The 23362-nt window shown below is 40.2% G+C and overlaps 1 protein-coding gene across 3 annotated transcripts in view; it reads right to left on the bottom strand.

Annotated features, from left to right (window-relative positions):
- chaf1b (chromatin assembly factor 1, subunit B) overlaps positions 1–23362 on the bottom strand; it is a 60268-nt gene that overhangs the window by 17608 nt on the left and 19298 nt on the right. For all 3 annotated transcript variants that reach the window (XM_069888956.1, XM_069888955.1, XM_069888954.1), the window contains exons 6-11: positions 21917–22013; positions 18200–18275; positions 16364–16457; positions 4948–5017; positions 4770–4861; positions 3457–3613 (exon numbers count right to left, since the gene is read on the bottom strand). In XM_069888956.1, the coding sequence (XP_069745057.1) occupies positions 3457–3613; positions 4770–4861; positions 4948–5017; positions 16364–16457; positions 18200–18275; positions 21917–22013 (586 nt within the window). The remainder of the gene's footprint in view (positions 1–3456; positions 3614–4769; positions 4862–4947; positions 5018–16363; positions 16458–18199; positions 18276–21916; positions 22014–23362) is intronic.

The following is a 23362-nucleotide window of genomic DNA, read 5'->3' on the forward strand; positions in this document are numbered from 1 at the left end:
GAATTTTTCACAGGTTCGACAGCCCATGGGCATCTCCATTACATTTAGTCCAAAAACGCACTGGAGAGTGGAGATTATAGATGCATTAACAATACCACTATACCAGATCGCTACCCTATTCCCCACATTCAAGATTTTTCAGTGTATCTGCACGGGGCAAAAATCTTTTCAAAAGTAGACTTTGTGTACGGATATCACCAGGTGCCAGTGGAACCAAACAATATCCCAAAAATGGCAATAATTACCCCTTTCAGATTCAAATTTTTACGTATGCCTTTTGGGTTAAAAAATACAGCTCAGACCTTTCAGCGAGTTATGGACACAATAGGGCATGGCATGGACAACATCTTAATTTACCTAGATGACATATTAGACACCAGCAAAACTAAAGAAGAACACATGGATCATCTGCATACACTCTTTAGACGTCTGCGAGAATTTGGATTGACCACCAATCCAGATAAATGTGTTTTCGGACAACAGTCCATACAATCACCGACAAGGGCGAGGTTCCACTATCTTCCAAGATCGACGTCATTACTGAATATTCCAGACAACCACTGGTAAAGGTCTGCAAGAGTTCTTGGGCAGGTTCATTTTTATCATCGATTCCTTCCAGCAGCGGCCCACGTTATGAAGCCTCTGTTCTATCTGCTGTCTGGTGATGCCAAATCTATTCAGTGGACAGATGAAAGTCAAATCCTTTCATAAAGACAAAGGAAATATTAGCTCAAACAACTGTGCTCAGTTATCCAGTCCTAAACACAGCCACCACCCTTTCAACAGACATGTCTGATGTGGCCATAGGAGGCGGTCTCCACAAGTATGTCGATCGACAATGGAAGCATTTGGCATTCTTTAGCTGTCACCTCCGTGAAGCTGAGAAAAAAAATACAGCACCTTTGATAAAGAGCTCCTAGCCATATATTTGTCCATTCATCACTTCTGTTACTTTCTGGAAGGCAGACACAACACCACGTTCGCATTTTCAAAGGTGTCAAAGCCCTCGTCAGCTCGACAACAGCGGCAGTTATCCTTAATTTTGGAATTCTCTACCAGAATAATGCACGTTTCGGGAAAAGACATGCACTTTCCCGTTCAGTTGCGTTCGAGGTATCAGCTGTGGACCACGGTATTGACTACACGGCTCTCGTCGCTGCCCTAGCACAAGACAGTGAGAAGGTGTCATATCGCACCTCGATAACCAACCTACAATGGGAGGATGTGCAAATCAATGCTGACGGCAAGAGGCTCTTTTGCGGCATGTCATCAGGACATCCACGGCCAGTGGTTCCAGCTTCGTGGAGATTTTGCATTTTGATCCTGTACATGGTCTTTCTCATCTATCCATCAGATCAACCATGCGTATGATTTCAGACAGATTTGTTTGGCATTGTCTGAAGAAAGACATCACGCAAATGGCCAGATCTTGTGTGGCTTGTCAAAAAGTCAAAATCCATCAGCATGTGAAAACACCGCTAAAACCTTTCCCACTGGTAACTGGCCTCTTCGATCATGTCCATGTGGACATTGTGGGACCAATTCCAGTTTAATGAGGCTGCTGCTATATCTTCACAGTGATCGATAGGTTTAAGAGATGGCCTGAGGCAATCCCCGTGGCCGATGCTTCTATGAAGTCTTGTGCATGAGCTTTTCTTAATTCCTGGGTGGGTCGCTTCGGCCTACCTGGCACACATCACTTCACATCAATTTACATCTTCGTTATGGACGGCCTTATCTCGAATGTTTGGCTCTAGGCTTCATCATACAAGCGCCTATCACCCGCAGTCCAACAGGATATTTGAACAATTGCATCGTCACCTTAAATCAGTCTTAATGGCCCATTTGGCGGTCCCAACTGGACAGATGGGTGTTGCTTGGCATTTGGACAACTCCAAAAGAGTTTGTATACAGTGAGCCTTTGGTGGTCCCATGGGAATTCGTTCCACATGGATCAGTAAAGATGAAGAGCTGCTGAGCAGACTAAGGGATACCCGTAAGGCAAATTATCTCCTGTATCGCAATCATCATATGGCAAATATGTTTCTTTTGTACACAAACTGAATATGTGTCCATACGTAGAGGAACACATGGACAGCCCTTGCAGGTGCCATACGAGGGACCATACAGGGTCAAACTGCATCTTGGACACTACCGGGCAGCCTCTGTCATTCATAATTGGCAGGCTCAAACCTGCCCATGTTGACAAAACTGCCCTTATTCAACAGCCAGCAGTCCGATACGGGTTGACCTCCCAAAAAACTACCAGATGATAGTGCCAGTTCTGGGGCGGGCGGGGGGGAGGTGGGGGGGGCCAGGTAGCAGCACTATAGGTAGACTACAAAACTCCCAAAAGTGTCATAACTTAATAACATGGTGTGCGTGGTTCAGTGATTTAAAAAAATGTGCTCGTCACTCGAGTAAACAAGTTCTGATTTACCTGAAACTGTGCGTGTGTTGTTATTTCACATTCGTCAGCTACCACTGCGTTTTCAGTGGCTACAAGTGAACATATTCAGCACAGTAACAGGCCACTTCAGCCCAAGAGTCCATACCACCCAATTTATACCCAATTAACCTTCACCACCAGTGCATTTTGAACTGTGGGAGGAAACCAGAGACTCCATGGAAAACTCACACAGACACGGGGAGAAGGTACAAACTCCTTATAACAGCGCGGGATTCGAATCCCGGTCCCAATTGCTGGTGCTGTAATGGTGTTGCGCCAAATGTTATGCCAACCATGCCGACCTTACAAAGCATATTCTAAGTTTACCATTAAAATGCCTGAGATTTATTTTCTGAACAAAATTATAATTTCCTTTGAAATTATATTAATTACCATCAATTGCACAAAACAATCAAGAACATAGAATCCTCAACAAAAGTTGAGCACAACAGAAAATTCAAAAGCAGCTGTGTATTTTTTTCATGATCTAATGACTTCCTTATTTTCTTACAACACAGTTTTTAAAGAGATTTTATAAAGTACCAGTAGGTTTACCGAAATCAAGCCAAGCTTGAACGACAGTAACAGAGCCAGAGCACGAGGGATAAAAATTCAGAGCTATAAAGCCCAAGTTAATCACGAGTTGCAAAGATGATTTGGGGTTTATAACCAAATAAGCAGTCGGTCTTTAAACATTGTGGAAATGCTGATAGAACATCTGCAAGCTTTAAGTGGCACCAAATGAATATGCAGTCATTATTAAATAGTCAAAAATGTTTAGAACTGCAGAAGCTCATAGGAAATAACATGCAACAAATCTTCATCAAGGTTGATCAAGTTAGACAGGTGAAGGCCAGGTATTTGTTCCTACTTGTGAAAATAGGAGAAAGGGATTAAATAATCTGATAATCCTTACATATACAAATCACACCTTGTGATCACATGATGTGCATTAGGACACGACAAAAAAATCAAATATGTCAGTACTGCAGTAAACATTTCTTTACCACGTTATATCACTCAGGGTGTGATAATGGATGTTTGCAATATAGCCAAAGGGTAGCGACTGTTGGGTGTCATACAAAAGAACAGAATCTTCTGAAGCCACAGCGAATACCAGTCGATATGGTAGATTCAACATGTTCATTTTCTTGGTCGACTCATCTGAATATGAAAAATATGATTTTAAAAATTTTGTTGAGGAAAGAGAACATAAATTATTCCAGTTTTAAAGTAAGGAAAGATTTGTGAGGGGGGGGGGGTAAAAACTGCAAATAAAAATCCATTATCCATCTCAAAAAAATACAGATAAACACAGAAACTGCTGAAAACTCTTAGCCAATGTGGTACAAGAAAAAGACCCACTTTTTTCCACACCTAATACCTGGTTCTGATAATAGGGCCTTTAAAATGAATAAACAAAAAATTGTATTAGTTCTTGACTTTATTGCCTGGCTTTTTGCATAGTTTGCAGGGGTATACAACTTTGGTCTCATTGAAAAGGATGTAATTGCATTGGAGGCAGGTCAGAGGATCACATGACTAATACCTAGATTGGGAGATGACCTTGCCAGGAAATATTGGTCTCGATAGGTTTGGGCTTTGTTTGACTGAAACACACAAGAACCAAAGTTTTGTCAGGGTGGATGTGGAGATGTCCATAGGAGAATCACTTTTTTTTTACTGATGAGATAAAGGCTTTTGTTCTCAGAGGGCTATAAATTTTTGGAATTTTCTTCCTCAGGGTGGTGGAAGCAAAGTCCTTGAATATTTTTAAGACAGAGGTAGAGAGATTCTTGATAAGGAGTGAGAGCTTACTACAGATAGAGTAATGCAGAGAAGGTTACAATCATCTTAGCCATTATCTTATCAGACAGTCAAGCAGTTTCAAGGGGGCAAGTGACCTTTTCCTGCTCTCAATTCATATGTATATTCGATATTGCTTGGAGTAGCTGGTACAGATTATATTGGGAAATCTAGTACTAATGCAAAGAAGTTAGTAAGCCAAACAAGGGGCAGGAGATATCAGATAGACTCATGCTGAAAAATTAGGAGAGCTGAATAATTTGTGATGTGCTTTTGTTAATTAGTTTTTAATCCTCGTGATGCTATAAGTAAAATAACTTGGTAATACCCCATGTACATGCATTATAAGTCAATGAAAATTATCAGATTACATTCCGTAAAATAAAATATGCATTGGACTGCATAAGGAGGAAAATTACCCAGTGAGATAACTAAAAAATAAACAATTATAACAAGACTGTATTATCCAGAATGAGATCTTGTCTGTTCATGTTTTGTGCTCGAGAAAACTCACCTTCTGAATTAAGTTGCCTTAGCTCAAAGAACGTCGGGCAGCATCGAACAGCCAACGTTGCCTTGGCAGGGCAAGGCAGGTGAGCAATGGGCCTTTAAATAAGACAGAAGTATTTATAGGGTTGCGTCACAGGTTTCAGGTGAACATCCATCATTTCAATGATAGGCAAGCCCCCTACCGTTTCAGATTTTTCCTGGAAAAGACGTACGTCGTATTGGTAACATTCTCTCCTGCTTCAACACAGCCAGCTGAAAGAGAAAGCAGAGAACAGTGAGCTGACAAATTAAAATCCAAAGAAGGAAAATATTGAAAAGCATGGACATGTGCGAGAGAAATTGACTTTGCACGCCGATCTATTCGGCAGAATCAGATCCCATATGCTTCATCCTGTCTTTTCTTACTGCAGTCTTTTTTCCTGCTTCTGCAGGTAGTTTAGTCCAAAGTGTAAATACAAAGGAAGAAGGGTACCCTGAACTGATCTGCTCCAAAATCATTCAATAGGACAGGAAGAAAAATTGCCTGAAATGACCAAGTAAATGAGAAAACGTTAGACCACGTTTAGCTGGAAAAAAATAGACAGCAAAACAAAACGGAATATAATCATAAAGGCCATCTACACAACGGTAAATTTAGTGAGGAATGAAGCATACTGCAGGTTTCATTTTGCATTCCTTTCTCCAAATCTTTGATCACATTAAACTCATTATTTTCATTGTAATAGCATTACTCAAACATGCTGTTGATTAAACTGACTGCATTCCAACTATTTATTCTGTAACAGGAGACTTTTGGAGCTCCAACAAGGTAGCCAAATGGTGTTTTTTTTCCAAAATACTTAGAGCTCAACCTTTATGGAGAGTTCTCCCTCAGATGAAAGGTCACCCCCACTGATGCTACCAGACCTGCTGAGCAATACCAACACTTGTTTTCCAGCATTGCAGCATTTTGCTTATCATGCATCATCTACTTACATGGAGGACATCGCCTCCACAATCCACGATGCTCGGGCAAGGGAGGAAGTCGCACGTTTTGTGACAAGTCTTCAATGCATTTACTTTGATCACTCTTCAATGCTGGACAGCGGCCAAGAGCTGGGCTCCAACTTTTTAAGAGTTTCCTAGTAGATACACTGTAAATTCCGGTCCTAAACCTATAATGGTGTGGACCTGACAGAATTTCCACAGCCCCATTTACTTAATGGAGAGGAATGGTTCTGACGGAGATTGGCAAATTCAAAATCATTTTTTAAATATTAAGATCACTACGATTATTGGTTTTCTTTCCCAGAGTTTCTGCTTTTATAGTATCGTTAGTTCTTTTCATTTTTTTTTTGTTTTAGCAGTATGATTATTCTTTTCTAATGAGTGAGATTTTCAGCACCTTTGGGGACAGCTTTAACCTGGATGCAGCTTTAACCTGGACAGCTTTAACCTGGACAGCTTTAACCTGGACAGCTTTAACCTGGACAGCTTTAACCTGGGAGCAGTTTGCAATTTTCAGAGCAAAAACCTTGTTCTCCACTGGATCTCATTGATCAGCAACCAGCACTGAGACCAAGTTTCCAGCACATGCAAGGGGGGGATGGGAGAGCAGAGGCATGCAGGATTTTCACCACTCTTTTAGGAACACTAGACCCAAATGTTGTGCACCACTGCTGCAGGAAGATGCTGTTTATAAAGGACCACAGACGTGTAATACCAAACCGTATCATAAAGAGTATGAGGAAGAAATTCAGAAGTATGCAAGAACCAACATTAATACATTAAACAAACAAATCACAAGGCAGTAGAAAATGCTAAAATATAAACCTATAAATTTTATCCCATCAACAAGAACCAAACATAGATCATTAAATATAATGGAACAATGTCTCAGTGCAATAATAAATGAGCACTCTTTTTTATTATGTTATCACATGATGATATCACAGTAGTGGGTTAAATAAAGAAAGGGCATGAGTCAGCACACAGGATGGAGATTGATTGAAAACTTGGCTGAATGCTGCACCAACAAGAGCCTTGCATTCAATGTTACCAAAACTAAAGAGCTGATTGTTGACTTCAGGAAAGGAAAGCCGGAGGTTTACAATCCAGTGGTCATTGGGGGATCAGGGGTGGAGAAGGTGAGCAAATTTAAGTTCTTGGGAGTCACTATCTTGAAGGATCTTTCCTGGACCCAACACACTAATGGCATCGTGAAGAAAGAATGTTAATGCTTCTACTTCCTCTGGAGTTTGCAGAAGTTTAGTATGACATGAGAAAACCTGGCAAATTTCTACAGAGGTGTGGTGTAAAGTGTGCTGACCGTCTGCATCACGGTCTGGTATGGAAACACCAATACCCCTGAGCATGAAGCCCTCCAAAAGGTAGTGGACACAGTCCAAGACATCACAAGCAAACCCTCCCCACTATGAACACATCTACTGGGAGTACTGCAGTCGCAGAGCAGCAGAAATCATCAAAGACCTTCACCACTCAGCACATGTTCTATTCTCACTGCTGCCATCAGGAAAGAGGTCTAGGCGCCACAAAACTCAGAACACCATGTTCAGGAACAGCTGCTACCCCTCCACCATCAGACTCCTCAATGAGAAACTCAATCAGAGACTCATCTAAGGACTCCAACTTGTACACTTTATTGATTTTCTTTTAGTTCTCTCTGTATTGCAGTTTGTTTACATTTGTTTGTTTACATGTTTAATGCTACGTACAGTTTACTTTTCCACTACCAATTAATAGTGGTCTGCCACGCCCACAGGAAAAAGGAATCTCAGGATTGTATGTGATGTTATGTTATGTACGTACTCTGACAATAAATCTGAAATGCTTTTGGAAAAGAAGAGCTGGTTCAGAAAGAGCCAAATCACTCCACTAAACTGCACTCTGTGAGAAAATAGTTCTGAGAACTACATAACAGAACAGAGCATTTATTGACCATAACTCTAGCAAGCACAAGCTGGGAACTAGCTCAAAGAAGCAAATTCAGTTAGCTCACAAAATAGTCTGCTAAAGTGTGGAGGAAATGGAAACAGCTGATTAAGGAAATTAGTCCAGGAAGTTGCTGGAAGAACAGCTACAAAGAAAATGATTTGCAAGAAAATCAATTCCAAGCAGCTTACAGTAATGTGGTCATCAGGTTTGAGTCTCATCTCCATTCTGAGAGTAAACCTCTTCATTGGAAGAGGTAAGGATTGGGTGCAGGTCAGTGGGATTAGGCAGAAAAATTGTTTGGCATAGACTAGAACTGCCAAAGGGGCCTGTTTCTCTACTGTAATGTTCTATGGTTCAGAAATGTACAGGAATGCTTTCCACACCTGATTCTTCAGTATCTCATCTAAGCCAGATTCGCAGGTACTCATTATCATTCCACAACCCACAATGCAGCTCAACATCAGTCACTGGAACTTGATAACACGGCCTTGAGAAAGAGTGGGGGAGTTAGTGAAGGGGAGTCAGATGCCAGCACCTGCAAAGTCCTCTGACCTGCTCATTGCTGAGGCTCCTCAGCAGACTTCATCTCCAGTTTCCAGGACCATTGGGCATTTGGTGAGAACACCTACAAAATTCAGCTCCAGGAATTCAGAAGGGGCAATGGTTGCCAAAGCAGAAGGTGGTTGACAGTGTAGTTTTGAAAACAAACATTCAGTGAGTCAGGCAGGATATGTGAAGAGATTTGAATGAACCTTAACCAGACCTCCTCCTGATCTCCCACACATTTCTATATTTATTTTTTATTTTGAAAGTGTTAAGCACAGATGAAACCGGTGCAAGGCTTTGCTTTTATCATTTCATACACATTCCTATCCTGATAAACAGACCACAATCAGTGAGGATGGGGAACATCCCCTCCACCACCACAATCAACACCGACACTCCTCTGAAGTGTACGCAATTCCCCACTATATTCCCTCTACATCTACGACTATACAGCTAACTACTGATCCAACTCCAAGACAGCCGACTTTACCATCGTAATGGTTCTGGCATCAAATAACAATGAGATGAAATACAAGAAAAAACTAGTGGCCTGGTGACAAGCGAGCAACCTCTCTCCCAACATCAATAAGGAGATAATCACTGACATCAGGAGAGGGAGCAGAGACCAGATCCACGTCCACATTAATGGCACTAAATTGAAAGAGTAGATAGCTTCAAGTTCTTCAGAATAAATGTCCAATGAGATACATTGACGTGACCTGGGACAAGTATGTTGACAGGACGGTAAAGAAAGCGCGTCAACTCCTTGACTTTCTCAGAAGTCTAAGTACGTTCGTTGTTCCCCCATCCCTTAACAACCTGGATGGCATGGTCAACATAGCAGTTAGCACATCTTTATTACCGCGCCAGCGACCCAGGTTCAAATCCAGTGATGTCGGTCTGCTCTCCCTGTGTCTATGTGGTTTTCCTCTGGGTGCTCCAGAGGTGGGTGGTCACCTGGGTTATTTGGGGCAGCACAGGCTCGTGGGCTGGAAGAGCCTGTTCCAGTGCCGAATCTGTAAAATTAGATGGAATTACTGCTAAAACATCTCTCCGCATCTCTACTATTTATTAAGAATATTTATTTTAATATATGTCCATACGTACTGCGTACATGTATAGTTTATATGTGTATTAAGTATGTACGCATGTTTTGCACTATTCTGCATCATGGACTGGATGACACTGTTTCGTCAGGTTGCACTGGTACAATCAGATGCATCACAGCATGGTATGGGATCTGCTCAGCTCAAGATCGGAAGAAGCTACAAAAGGGTACTGAATGCAGCTCAGAACATAAAGCAAACTTTCCACTCCTCCAAGGACTCCATTTACATCTCCAGCTGCCCAAGAAAGGCAGTGAATATACCGAAAAACCCATCACAGTTCAGACACTCCCTCCCTCCCTTCTCCCATCAGGGAAAAGGTTTAAGAGTGTGTAAGCATCAACCTTCAGGCTTAAAAACTGTTTCTTCCCTGCAAGCATTAGGCTAAGGAATAAAGCTATGACAGTGCTATCATACTGCCCTCGGTGTGAGTCAATTATTTCAGAAGGTAATTGATTCATAAGGAACACTCAGGAGGTCATGCAGCATCCATGGGTAGAAATGATCATTCAGCATCCATCCATGGGTAGAAATGATCATTCAGCATCCATGGGTAGAAATGATCATTCAGGGTTTTGGGTCAGGATCCTTTTGAGATGAAAGCAGAAAGGGAAATAGCAAGGGCTGGAGGGAGACTAAGAGGTGCTGGGGTACTGGACAGAAGGTGGGAGAGGCAGGAAAGGGAGAAGACCATTGGTGGGTGGGGGGGTACAAGGAAGGTTTGAGTGAAAAGTGAGAATAGGAGCAGCTAAAAGACAGGTTGAAACAGGATCTGAGCAGGGATTTACCTGAAAATGGATAATTAAATTTTCACACTGCTGGGCTTTAGGCTCCCCACATAGAACTTGATACATTGCCACTCATCTTATCCTCTAGCCTCACCTTGCAATAGACGAGACCAAGGACAGACATGCCGAGGGGAATTGAAATGGATGGCACCCAGAAGCTCCATCTTACATCCAAGGACAGAGCATGTGACAGAACATAGCATCTTCTGCCTGCTCTGGCCTCAAGGGCAGCCTGTGCATGGTTCATGATGTCGGCTCACTGTGCACATTGTCAGTCGATGCAATCATTCAGACTTTGGTCAATGGACACAAGAAAATGATCAATTCTCTCCAAATTTTCATTTGCAATTAAGCCGAAGCCTGGCATTGTGATTCTAATGGTTAACAGGATACAGTGATTTGCTGGCATATTTTTAATCCATGCCCATTATATATGATGCGCATTTATAAATATATAGTCAGGCTCCAGTATTGAATGACATGTGTTGTTTTGCTGACTGTGACATTCTTATTTGTCCTCAGTTACAAGCCAAGATGAGAATGCTGCCATCTGCTGGCTCTGAAAGTTCTGCTGCAGACTTCCATCAAGGAACTGAATGAGTCACTACTAACTCATGACCATCAGACAGGAAGAGTCGGGCACAGAAGCCAGAACAGCACGAGGCAGCAGCTTCCGGGAAGGTTGAATCAGACATCTTCCTTTTCAGAGTTTGCCTTAAGTAAATAAAACTACTTCCAATTTAAAAGTCTGATTTTTTTGAATATTTGATTTAAAAATTTTCTGTACATGTAATTAGTAAATCATTATACAAAACAATGAATGTTTAAATTGAGGAGAATTTCATTCATGATGGTTATAACCCCTCCCCTTCACTCCCTCTCCCAACCCCTCACCCCCAAAAAAAATATATATATATGTAAAAATAAAATAAAAATAAAATAAAAAAAAGAAAAAGATGGATTGCTCAGAGTATCGCTCCCCAAAACACTGGACTTCAACAAAGTTCACATGATCAATTTAAGGAAGAAGGTAGACACAGGTCTTAAGAGGCTAGAAGAAAATTTCTACATATTTATACCTAGAATTTGCATATTGGGGCTCCAAGTTTGAAAAAAATATATCATACTTATTTTTCAAATTATATGTCATTTTCTTGAAAGGACTCAGCTTTGAATTTATGTATTCGTCTTCCCATACCCAAATGTGAATCTGATTTCCAAAGTCACTGCAATATGTTTCCTTGCTACTGCTAATGCTATTTTAACAAATTTCATTTAATATATTGATAACTTCAACTTGTCTTGTTCCTTCTATATTCCCCAAATAGGAATAAATCTGGGTTTAATGGAAATGCAGTGCTTGTAACATGTTCTAAAAAGTTTCCTAAATTCACCCAAAAAGGTGTTTCCTTGGAGCATGACCAAGTTGAATGCAAAAAAGTGCCTATCTCTTCACCACATCTAAAACATTGATCTGACAAACCTAATTTCATTCTATTTCATTTTTGTGGCATCAAATATAACTGATGTATAAAATTATACTGAATTAATCTATATCTTACGTTAATAGTATTTGTCATACAATCTTCACAAGGATCCAACCAACTTCACTCATTATTCAAATCTAACTCCCATTTCCATCTAGATTTATGCACTCCTCGTTTAATACAGGTAATCATCAACTTCCAACCTACGCAAGTTACATCTATCCACACATAAGAGTAATTTTTTTTAAAAATCTTTATTAAAACTATACAAATACATATTTTGTATTGAAAGTACTGTATACAGTAGTCCCCGCTCCCTGTGGCAACCCGAAGTCCCTGCTCCCCATGGCAGCCCGAAGTTCCTGTTCCCCATTGGCAGCCCAAGATCCCCGTTCCCCGACTTACTACCAAATCAGAGTTACAACTAATCGTTTAGTCCCCATTACAGTCGTAAGTCGGGGACTACCTGTAGTTCCTGCTTACAATAAAAGATTAATTGCAGAAATAAATTTCTTAGTATTTTTCCTCTCTCCTAATAAGTTTCCACCTCACTACAAATGGGTAGCCGCATCTCTAGACCTAAATTTTCCCTTAAATATGCTCTCAATTGAAAATAACAAAAAAAGAGTATTACGAGGTATTCCATATTTATTCCTCAATTTTTCAAATGGCATTAGTTGGTCTTGTACATTTTTAATACCGTTACTTAACCAAGTAATTAAAAAACAATTGTCCTTTGAAAAACGTACAAGATAATTTTGAATCAAAGGCATCTTAGGCGACATACTATAGCGTGCACACTACCACAAAGTGTGGAAACACACACACAAAAGTAGAAAGTTGATTGCACTGGCAGCTTTGCTTATATTTACTCCTCACTGCTGACTTTGGGAGTGACGTCATGGCATCGCCGATCTTTGACTGGGCTGTGTTCCCGCTGTTTCGCACCATGCGGATAGTCACCTGGGATGAAGGTCATTGGCGACCGCAGAGTCTGAGCTGTCGTCATGTTCGTTAGCCATTTTGATCTCTTAAATATGCTTTCAAAGCACTCCATATTACAAATTTATCATTCACGGAATTCGTTTACTTCACAGAATCACTATTTCTTCTCAAAATCCTGAAATTCTTTTTAATAATAATGAATTCAATCTCTATCTATAAACTAATTTCTCTTTGTCAGGCATTACAATCGTCATTAATAGAGGTGAATGATCAGGTAAAATTATCGCTTTATATTCTGCATATAATATCCTACTTTGTAATTGTGTTGAAATTAAAAATAAATCCATTCTGGAATAAGAATCATGTCTATTTGAATAAAAAGAGTAATCCCTTTCTCTGGGGAGAATTCTTCTCCACGCATCGATGAAATTCAAGTCCATCATTAATACCAATGTAGCTTTTGCTGTTTTAGCTCTTGTCATTTCTCTAGAAGTTCTATCTACAATTGGATCCAAACAAAAATTAAAATCTCCTCCTATTAAAATATTTTATTGTGCCTCTGCTAAATTCAAAAACGATTCCTGTAGAAATTTTTCATCCCCACATTTGGTGCATAGAGATTTAAAAGAGTCCACAGTTCCGAAAAAATTTGACAATGTTCTATCACGTTTCTCCCTACAGGATTAATTACCGCATTTTGTATTTTAATTGTAAGATTTTTTCGCACCAAAATTGCCAATCCCTTTGCCTTGAAGTTGAATGAAGAAGCTACTACATATCCAATCCAGTCTCTCTTTAACCTCAAATGTTATTTCTCAATTAAACGTGTTTATTGCAAAAAAGCTAGGTCTACTCCCATTTTCTTAATATGTGCTAATATTCTTTCTTTTCACCTATTCATTTAACCCATTAACATTAAAATTTAAAAATTTCATTATGTTACTCATCTTAATAAACCACTCCTTCCTCCGCCTGTGACTCCTCCTCCCTCAACTCTTACAATACCCAATGTATTGGCATGCACTTTCTCGAGCAATCCAGATAGAAAAAAGAAAACAGATTTACTTCTAGAGCATACATGTTACTTCATTTATAACTATATATAAACAAAATAAAATCCCCCCCAGTAAGTGTTGGTTAAATAATAATACCCAACACTAACTCCTTTTATTTTACGGGTTGTGACCAAGGTCACAATAACCCACATGATACAGTAGGAGTCAGAAACCCACCTCCTCCCCAATCCTCCTGGTATATTAATCTTTGATCATTTAATACAGACATAGAAAAATTCAAAAATCAACAAGAAAAAAACAAGTAAGGAGTATTCTAGATTATTCAGTTCTGTTTGAAACTGCCAGGTTTCAAGACATATTGATAAAAACTGTTCTTCTGATTCCTCATTCCACCTGAGTTCTTCGAAGATTTAGCACAAATTCTTCTGCTTGGACAAAGCTCGAAAAGAACTTATGTTCACATCCAGGCAAGAAAAATGTTGCAGGGTGACACAATACAAATTGATATCCTTGTACCCCAAAGAATCTTCTTAAAAGGGTTAAATATGCTTCTTGTTTTGTATATATAAAATAAATTAGCGCTTTACACCCAATAGACTCAAGTGGGCCTTCTTGCCTCTAGAGTCAAAATCTTCTCTCTGTCTGGATATCGAAGAAATTTAATTAGCACAGAGTGTGGATTCTGATTTGAAGTGGTTTTGGTCTGATAGCTATGTGCTCTTTCAATCTCTATAGGGTGATCAAAATTAATTTGGCCCAGTACTTCAGGTATCCATTTCATTAAAAAGCCAATTGGATCTTGTTCCTCCACACCTTCTTTAAGACCTACTATGTTATTCTTTTGCTAAAATTCTCCAATATAGCCACTTTTTGCTGAAGCTTCCGATTTTCCATAGTTAAGAGCAGTGGTGGAATCTTCTACTCCAGTAACTCTATCATTCATATGCTGCATTTCTCCCTGCACTTTATTCATTATCCCATCTAATTTATCAATTTTTCTCTTCAACATAACAACATCCAGAACTTTATTTATTTCTCCTTTCACTTCTCATCTCATGAAATTATTTTATTAATAAATCAATGCTGGTTGTATCTTTTACTTCATGTTTACTTTTTGAAGTTTTAGTTTCTTTCAGTGCCTCCTCTTCTAGTTGCTGATCTTCCTCTTCACTGCTGCTCGGTTGCGAGTCTGATTCTTCTTCCTCCAACGGCTTTTCTGAAATCCCCGGCTTTTCACACATATGCAATGCACTTCCAGGTTCTTCTTCAATGCCATCTCTTCCTCATCGTGGGAAAGCGATGTCAGCAGAAATTCCCTCACCAGGATCACTCACCCAGGGAGTACCTTGGACGCTAACTCCCTGCTTCCGACTTGTAGTAGGCCTCAAATCTCTTTTGATCTTCTCTTCACGTCAGGATCCAGGTAAGGTTGCAGTTGCTTTATCTTTGTTTGGAGGCATTTTTAAAATATTGCTGAGGTGTTTAAATGTACTTTAAAAGTTTCTAATAGTTTAAAACATTTTTTATTCACCACTCTTTTACTAATTCACCAGGAGAGTCCTAACCCTAAGGCACCACGTAACCACCTCCCACACATTTGATTCTTTACGAAATGGTGCTAACTGATGATTTAAGCATCTTAGGGTCTCACAAATCCAGTTTGTTTGCAAAAATAAACCTTGAGAAAAAGGAGCATATTCAACCCTTCCATTCAACTTTACAATTCAATATACCGATGGTCAATCTTGTTCTATATTGTTGACTCTTTAAACCGACAGCAGTTTGCATACAAATATGATTGGAGAGACAATGGCCAAAAGAAAAGATCAGAGACCACACCAGGATGTTCTTCTTTTCCGTTGGCTGTGGTTCCACTGCTCCTAACAGCTGTACCATTGTGTGCCCGAAAGCACTTCCTCCACATACATCTCTCAGGAGTGAATGTCTCCAAGCCATCTGAAGGTGCTGGTGTGAAGGTGCATCTTTGGTGTATCTCCATTCACCAAAGATGGTCAATTGTCATACAGAACAGTGAGGAGAAAACTGACAATCTTTATATCATAGAAAAGTAATGCTTAGTACAGGCCCTTCAGCCCATGAGGTGCCAACCTATGTAAATCTACTCCATAATAATCTAAACCTTCCTTACCTCACACCCATAACCTTCTATTTTATTTACATTCATATGCCTATCCATGTCCTTTGAATATCCTATTGTACCAACCCTCATCACCACCCACAGTGATATATTCTCTGCATTTTAAAAAAAATCGTAATTCTGGTATCAACCCCTAAGCTTTCTTCCATGCATCTCAAACATATGTCCTCTTATAATTGCACTTGAAATCCCAGGGTAATGATGCTGGCTGTCCAGCCTAGCTAATCCCCTCATAATCTTGTGCACTTCTATAAAGTCACCTCTTGTCCTTCATTGTTCCAAAAAGGAAAGCCCTAGCTGTATCATCCCTGTTTCACATAACAATGCAATCCTTGAATGCTGCTGGCCTAGATGGAGATCAGAAGCTTCAGCAATTACCAGGGAGAGATGAAGATTGGCTCCTTCTTAGTCTGCATTGCTCCATACCGCAGCAACTGTTGCATTGTTCCATTGATTCTTTGCAGAAAATTCTTCAAGGTGAACCAGGAGTGATAGTTACATTGGATAGAAAAGCCATTGGAACCACCATTGGTTCAGATTCGAGAATTGCATGCTTGTTGCAGATTCCAGAAGCAACTGCTCTATTGCTAGCTCTAGTACAAGCAGGTAACCACTTACCAGGAGTGAGGAGCAAGGAACCATCTGGTGTGAAGGTGAGTCGACGGAAGAATGACTTCATGCTGTCATCGTGAAACATCCGATAGCTCTTGGTCTGCCATTGTTTTAAAAAACAGAACAAGCTCTTAATTCTCCAAAGAACAATAGAACATGACAGCACAGAAATTCACTTTCTCAGGTTCTCTACAATCAATACATTGCACTGAAAACACACTAGATAAAACAGACAGGACACAAAGGATAATTCTCCTGTTCGTCATGAAGAACAACAAAGCCAAAACCGTGGCTTCAGTTTAAAGTCTCATCCAATAAGCAATCCCTCAAACAATGTGGAGCCCCGTGATCAAAGTATCAGTAACAATTATTAAAGGCCCAGACACATTTGAACATCAAATCAAAAATGTTCATTAAAGCCTTGTTTTCTGACAGAAGGGATCTGCAGAGAGGCAACATACACAAAGATTTTAAAAAGTAGTTTGTGAATCATTCCAATCTTCCCAAAATGAACAGGTCTCTCAGCTCCACTGCATGTTAATCATAATCTCAACACGTCTTCTTTCATATCTTCCAACTCCTCAGTTATCCAATCTGCTGGGAAAAATAACCAAAGGGATTTCAGAGGAAGGTCTAAACACCTCCTTCTGCAATTGGATTCTCGACTTCCTGCCAGGGAGACCTCAGGCAGTCTGGATCGGTAACAGCACCTCCAAGACCATCACACTAAGCACAGGGGCCCCCCCCAGGACTGCGTGCTTAGCCTACTGTTGTTCACTCTGCTGACCCACGACTGTGCAGCTAAACCCAGCTCGAACCACATCAAATTCGCTGACGACACAACCATGGTGGGCCTGATCAGTAAGAATGATGAGTCAGCTTACAGGGATGAGGTGCAGTTGCTTAAAGATTGGTCAGAGCCAACAACTTGTATTTAAACATTAATAAAACAAAAGAGATGGATGTTGACTTCATGCGGACTTGGGGGTGGAAACCACAATCCACTGACCATTGACGACTCCATAATTGAGGTCGTCAAGAGTATCAAGTTCCTTGGAGTGCGCTTGGTGGAGAATAAAGCCCAGCAGCGCCTCTCCTTACTGCGAAGGCTGAGGAAAGTTCATCTCCCACCCTCCATCCTCTCTACATTCTACAGAGGATGTAATGAGAACATCCAGTGCAACTGCATCACTGCCTGGTTTAGAAGCTATACCTCCTCAGACCACAAAACCCTGCAGAGCATAGTGAAGTCAGTGGAAAAGATCATTGGGGGATCTCTTCCTACCATGAAGGGCATTTACAACACTTGATGCAGGCAAAAGGCAATAAACATTGTGAAGGACTCCACACACCCCTCATGTAAACTGTTTTCCCTTCTGTCATCTGGTAGAAGGTACTGCAGCACTTGGGCCCTTATGTCCAGATTGGGCAACAGCTTTTTTCCCCCAAACCATCAGACTCCTAAATTCCCAGAACATTTCTGGATAAGGTACTGTGGATTGTTACTGTAAATGACTAAATACTTTAATATTTTAAATGTGTTTAACTTCTATTCTAACATATATTTATGAAAATATGATCCGTGGCCCCAGAGAAACACCATCTTATCTTTACCATAAGAGCGTGGTAAGAACAATAAATAAAGGTGACTTGACTTAATTATTCCACCTAACTTTGACAGAAATTCTTGAAAAACCAGATGCTAACAACAAATCATCTGAGATTTCCAGGAGTTAAGGCAGACAACTGGTTAAAACAGTTTATACTATTATACAATAGGCATTATACTCCCAGCAAACTCTCAAGATCTCTTTTAAGGCCCCTCCATCAGGTACCACTCACCTCTCCATCACAACCAGCTGACATCTTGCTCACATTAAAGAACCGCTTAGTCTGTGTGCTATACACTCGCATTACTCTGGAGAAATAAAAAAGGAGCCTTAATAGCTTGCATTGGTTGAATTAATTTAATTTAATTGATTTAATTGATTTAATTTTCTATCAAAAAAGTATGCAAACAAAATATTTGAGAAAATATCAGAGAAAATCTGAGACCATGTGAGCCACAACATGGACAAAACAAAGGAGATGATCGTGGACTTCAGGAGGATAAAGAATGACCACCCTCCACTACACATCAATAACTCTGTGATGGAGAGCACCAAGTTCCTTGGAGTTCACTTAACTAATGACCTATCATGGACACACATCTCCTTACTTTTCAGGAAGGCACGATATTCTTGCTGTACAATATTCTTGCGTGATGCTGTCATTGCCTAGCATCACGAGAGAGTAGCACACCGCATATTGCAAGCATGGGAACAGATCAAAATTCAAAATTGAAAGTACGGATTTGAACCATTGTAACTTTGAAAAATTGTAAGGCGGATCACTGTAAGTAAAGGGGCATTTGTATGTAATTATTATGCGGTGTGTAGACAAAGGAGGAAAAACCCAACACCCAATCCCAACCCACCAATTTTCCCTTGCAACTGCGTCTGCCTGTCCCGCATCGGACTTGTCAGCCACAAACGAGCCTGCAGCTGACGTGGACATTACCCCTCCATAAATCTTCGTCCGCGAAGCCAAGCCAAAGAAGAGAAGTAGTGTGTATACCATGCACAAGAGAAACGTTATTTCATTTGGTTGAGTATGCAATCAGGTGATAATAAATGAACTTAAACATGAAGACAAAGCAAGGTCTTTTCTGGGGATACAAATAGTTTCACTCTTCTCATTCATAGCTACAAGAGACTTGAGTTGGATTACCACACAAATGGTAAAAGAGGGGGAAAAAATTCAGGGAAGAGAACTCCAGCACAAACTATGGGATAGTTGCAATCTTTGCTGCTAGGTAACCAAGGCTGAATGTTTCCGAGATTAACATTTTGGAGAGGTAGGAATGAAAGAAGACAATTAAGTCAATTCGTAAAGATTGGATGGAAAATAAATTATGGGTTGGAGTTGTCTAAATGACCCCTCCAAAATAACTGCTTTGTAAATTACAGAACAATTCAAAAACTAATGTGGCCTTAAAAGAAAGGAACTGCTCATAAACATGAGCAATTAAATCTTCATCCTGATTAGGCAACTCGAATTGTCAAAGATAGCCTCGGCACACAGCAAGGTTACAGACCATTTTGGCCCATGAGCTCGCGCCATCCAATTAACCTACAACCACCGGAATGTTTTGAATAGTGGGAGGAAACCAGAGTCCTTGGAGGAAACCCACACAGACACTGGGAGAACATACAAACTCCTTACAAGCATTGGAGGGGATATGAACCCCAGTCCCAATCACTGGTGCTGTAACAATGTTATGATAACTACTACACTAACCATCGCCACAGTCTGTCTTCACAGGTATCAATAACTTCCCAGAAATGTTGGGGAACACAGGCTCTAGTGAGAAGCAGGATCAGTGGGGAATGGCGCTCAAGAAACTGAAAAGATTAAAGACTGATAGATCTCTAGGGCTCAATATTCTGCATGGTACTGGGGGCATTTTCCAACATTCCTTATTTCTGGAATAGTTCTCAAGGTACCCAGTGCAATGCAAGTGTTTAAAAACTGGGAATGACAGACTTATTAGCTGGATTTCATGGTGGGGAAAATCCTGCAGTTTCAACAATTAAATTATATTTCCTTTGTTTCTCCCTATCCACGTCAACTACAAAAAATTAACTCGCTTTCTCTTTATTCCAGTTCTGACAGAGTGTCTCAAGCGGAAACATTTAGTGTTTCTCTTTTCCAGATGCTGCCTGAATTTAAGGAGAATAGTCTCTCCTTGGTCACAGGTTAACAAGAACAGAGAGAGAGAGAAAAAACATCACAGTACAGGCCCCCCCAGCCCTCGGTGTTGTGCCAACCTATGCATTCCTACTAAAAATCTACTAAATCTTTCCCTCCTCCAGCCTTCTATTTTTTTTTCCAATTTTTCTTTTGTTTATATGCCAGTCTAGAGAAGGACAAACAACAATCCCAAAGCTATCATCGTCAACTCCAGCTTCTATGCTACCTGTGGATAGAAATCCTTAGTCACCCGTGAACCCATTAAAAGCATAACACCCAAAGAAGACCGCAACCCTAACCCCAAGAGATTACCAAATATGACATTGTGACGCCAACCAGGGTGTAGATCTGGTCATATGCAATAGGACAGGAATAATAATCTTAGTAAAAACACAGAGAAATGCTGGAGGAACCAGCCAGTCTCATATCCATAGGAAGCCCGAAACGCTGGTAATATATCTTTACCTCCTATGGATGCTGCAAAACCAACTGAGATCCTCCAACATTTCTGTGTGTTTTTACTGCAATCACAGCATCTGCAGACTTTCATGTTTCACTCAGGCTAAATAATCTAATTACCAGGGAAAGAGAGGTCAAAACGTGATAGAATTTCATTTAGTTTTGGAGTGAGAATTTAGTCAGACTTAAATATCAAATTAAGTTACTGTATATGCCATCATATAGGACAACTCTGTATATGGACGACCCTGGAATTTCCACCTAAAATTTTGGTTTTAAGCAATATATTTTGTATAAGATGATCCCCCATCAATAATCTGGTACTTGCCACTGACCAGTGGATCCTCTTAAAGGCAAATCTCACAATGTTTTAATCACAAGTTAACATTTAAAGTTTTCAATTTTATTTGGATATTTTAAAATAAACCACTGTCAGCTCCTGTAACGGGCAGTTTAAAGCCTATACAGAGCCAACAGCGATCGAACTGGGCAGATGAAGCCCACGGAGGAGCGCTGAATCTTCACAAATACCATATTTGATGACCTAAGACCCCACTTTTTTACCCCTCAAAAAAAGGCTCAAAAATATCCCCAGGTCTTATATCCAAACTTGTAATTAGTGATATGGTGAGTAATGTCGACAGTGATCATTGTCACAGCACGGCTCACAAGGATCACTGTTGGGGGTTGGTGGCGGGAACGGGGTGGTGGGAAACTCTCCTGGTCGCCTATTGTTAGTCCCCGCACCCCACTCCCCCTCCCCCCACCAGGAGAGAGTAGGGCAGTGGGGACCACTGGGAGAGAGCAGGACAGCGGGCTACCAGGAGAGAGGACAGCAGGACCAGCGCAGGGACCGAGAGTGGCAGTTGTTTTTAGAAAATGTTTTCTACTGTAACTAAAACTGCTTTTGCTTTCTCGTATAAATTACAGCAGAATTATTAAAAAGATTTTTCCTGTTCTCCTAGTTGCATGTTTTGTCCAAGTTTTAAATGCTTACCTGCAAATATACTAAAAAAGATTTCTTAATATTCCCTGCTGAAATGAGGGGGGCGGTGGAGTCTTACATGCCGTCAAATGTGGTAACATGTGCGAGATTATGTCAGAGCCGGCAAAAAGATGATAACAGCGTTGAGACTGGCCGTCAAGATACGGATTTTAGACCTGACGTATAGGACGACCCGATTTTAAGGTGAAATTTTGAAGTTTCAAGGATCGTCCTATATACAGTAGATGCAATTATAAAGGTACGAGGTGAAATTGATAAGGTAGTCTGAAAAATGGACTTGAAAGGGAGCCAACAAGCCTTACCGATCACAGCTAAGAGTGGCAATGTATTGTCCCAGAGGATCCCACGTGACACCTTGTACATAGCTCTTGTGTTCATTAAAGATTGACAGCTTTACCCCTGAGAGAAATTGATACACACAGTTAATAATTCTGGGAAACTGTAGCACAAAGATGTTTCCCAGTCATTTCAAATCATCTTTTAGATGTAATAAATAGTGGTCAGGTTATGCTTTCCTAATGAGAGATGTGCTCATTGGAGAACTGGGGAGCCTAGTACATGTACATCCAAGGCACCATATACAATTCTCCACACTGCTGGCCAACCACAGTCGACACTCTGATTTGGCACAGAGAGGAAGGAAGTAGGAAACTGTCTTGATGGGAATGGATATACTTACAATCCATCAAATTAAACCCAGCAAAGCAAACTCACTCCTCTTTGAAACTGGAAAGTGCCTGTCAACATTAAGTGGCCTAGATTTTCCAAACACAGTGAATGGCAACATCAATGACTAAAATAAATTAGATACAGTCGTTTCATGATGTGGATTAGGAATTTGTGAGGAGGAAGATATCACAAGATTATGAATTGGATGAAACAAGCCAAGTCAATGTTGACCAACAGAAGAAACATCCAATAGATGTATCCCTATCAAAATTTTAGTGCAATGGCAACCAGTGTAACTTTAACATGATTCAGGTGCTAAAAAAGGAAACATGGGAGAAATTATGTTCTGGAACGATGAGAAATACAATAAATACGAGGCTGCGTATGATACAATATAATTGGTTACACAGACTATACATTACACCGCAAAAGTTAAATAAATGGGACCCAACAGTATCTGATAGATGTTTTCGATGTAAAAAAGAAAGGGGAACAACAATTCATGCAATCTGGACATGTGAGAGAGTAGAAAAATTTTGGGATGATCTCAATCAGGTATTAAATAAAATAACAGAAAACAATATACCAAAGAATCCAGAGATCTTTCTCCTAAGTAACATAAAAAATAAAGAATTTGGAATTGACTTGGAAGATGCACAAAAAAGATTTGTTAAGATAGCCCTAGCCGTAGCAAAAAAATGTATTATGTCAACCTGGAAATTGGAAGATAATTTGAAAATACAACAATGGTATATAGAAATGAATAAATGTATTCCATTAGAAAAAATAACATATAGTTTAAGAAATAATATTGAAATATTCGAACAAGTATGGGAGCCTTACATTAAATACAATAGCGAAAACCTACCGGGAACAAACATTACCTAAGTTGATGGAAGGAGAAGAAAAGAAAAGAATGGACTCAGTAGAATTTCTGGTGTATTTTTGTTGAATGACAACATTGTCTGACTGGCTTAATGCAACCTAGATTGTATACCTAAAATGGATGAGGGGTGGGTGGGGGGGTGGCTTGGGAGGAGGGGGGGGGGGGGGAAGAAAAAGTCACTGTATATGTGTGA

The sequence above is a fragment of the Narcine bancroftii genome, chromosome 7, assembly GCF_036971445.1.
Source record: "Narcine bancroftii isolate sNarBan1 chromosome 7, sNarBan1.hap1, whole genome shotgun sequence".
NCBI lineage: Eukaryota > Metazoa > Chordata > Chondrichthyes > Torpediniformes > Narcinidae > Narcine > Narcine bancroftii.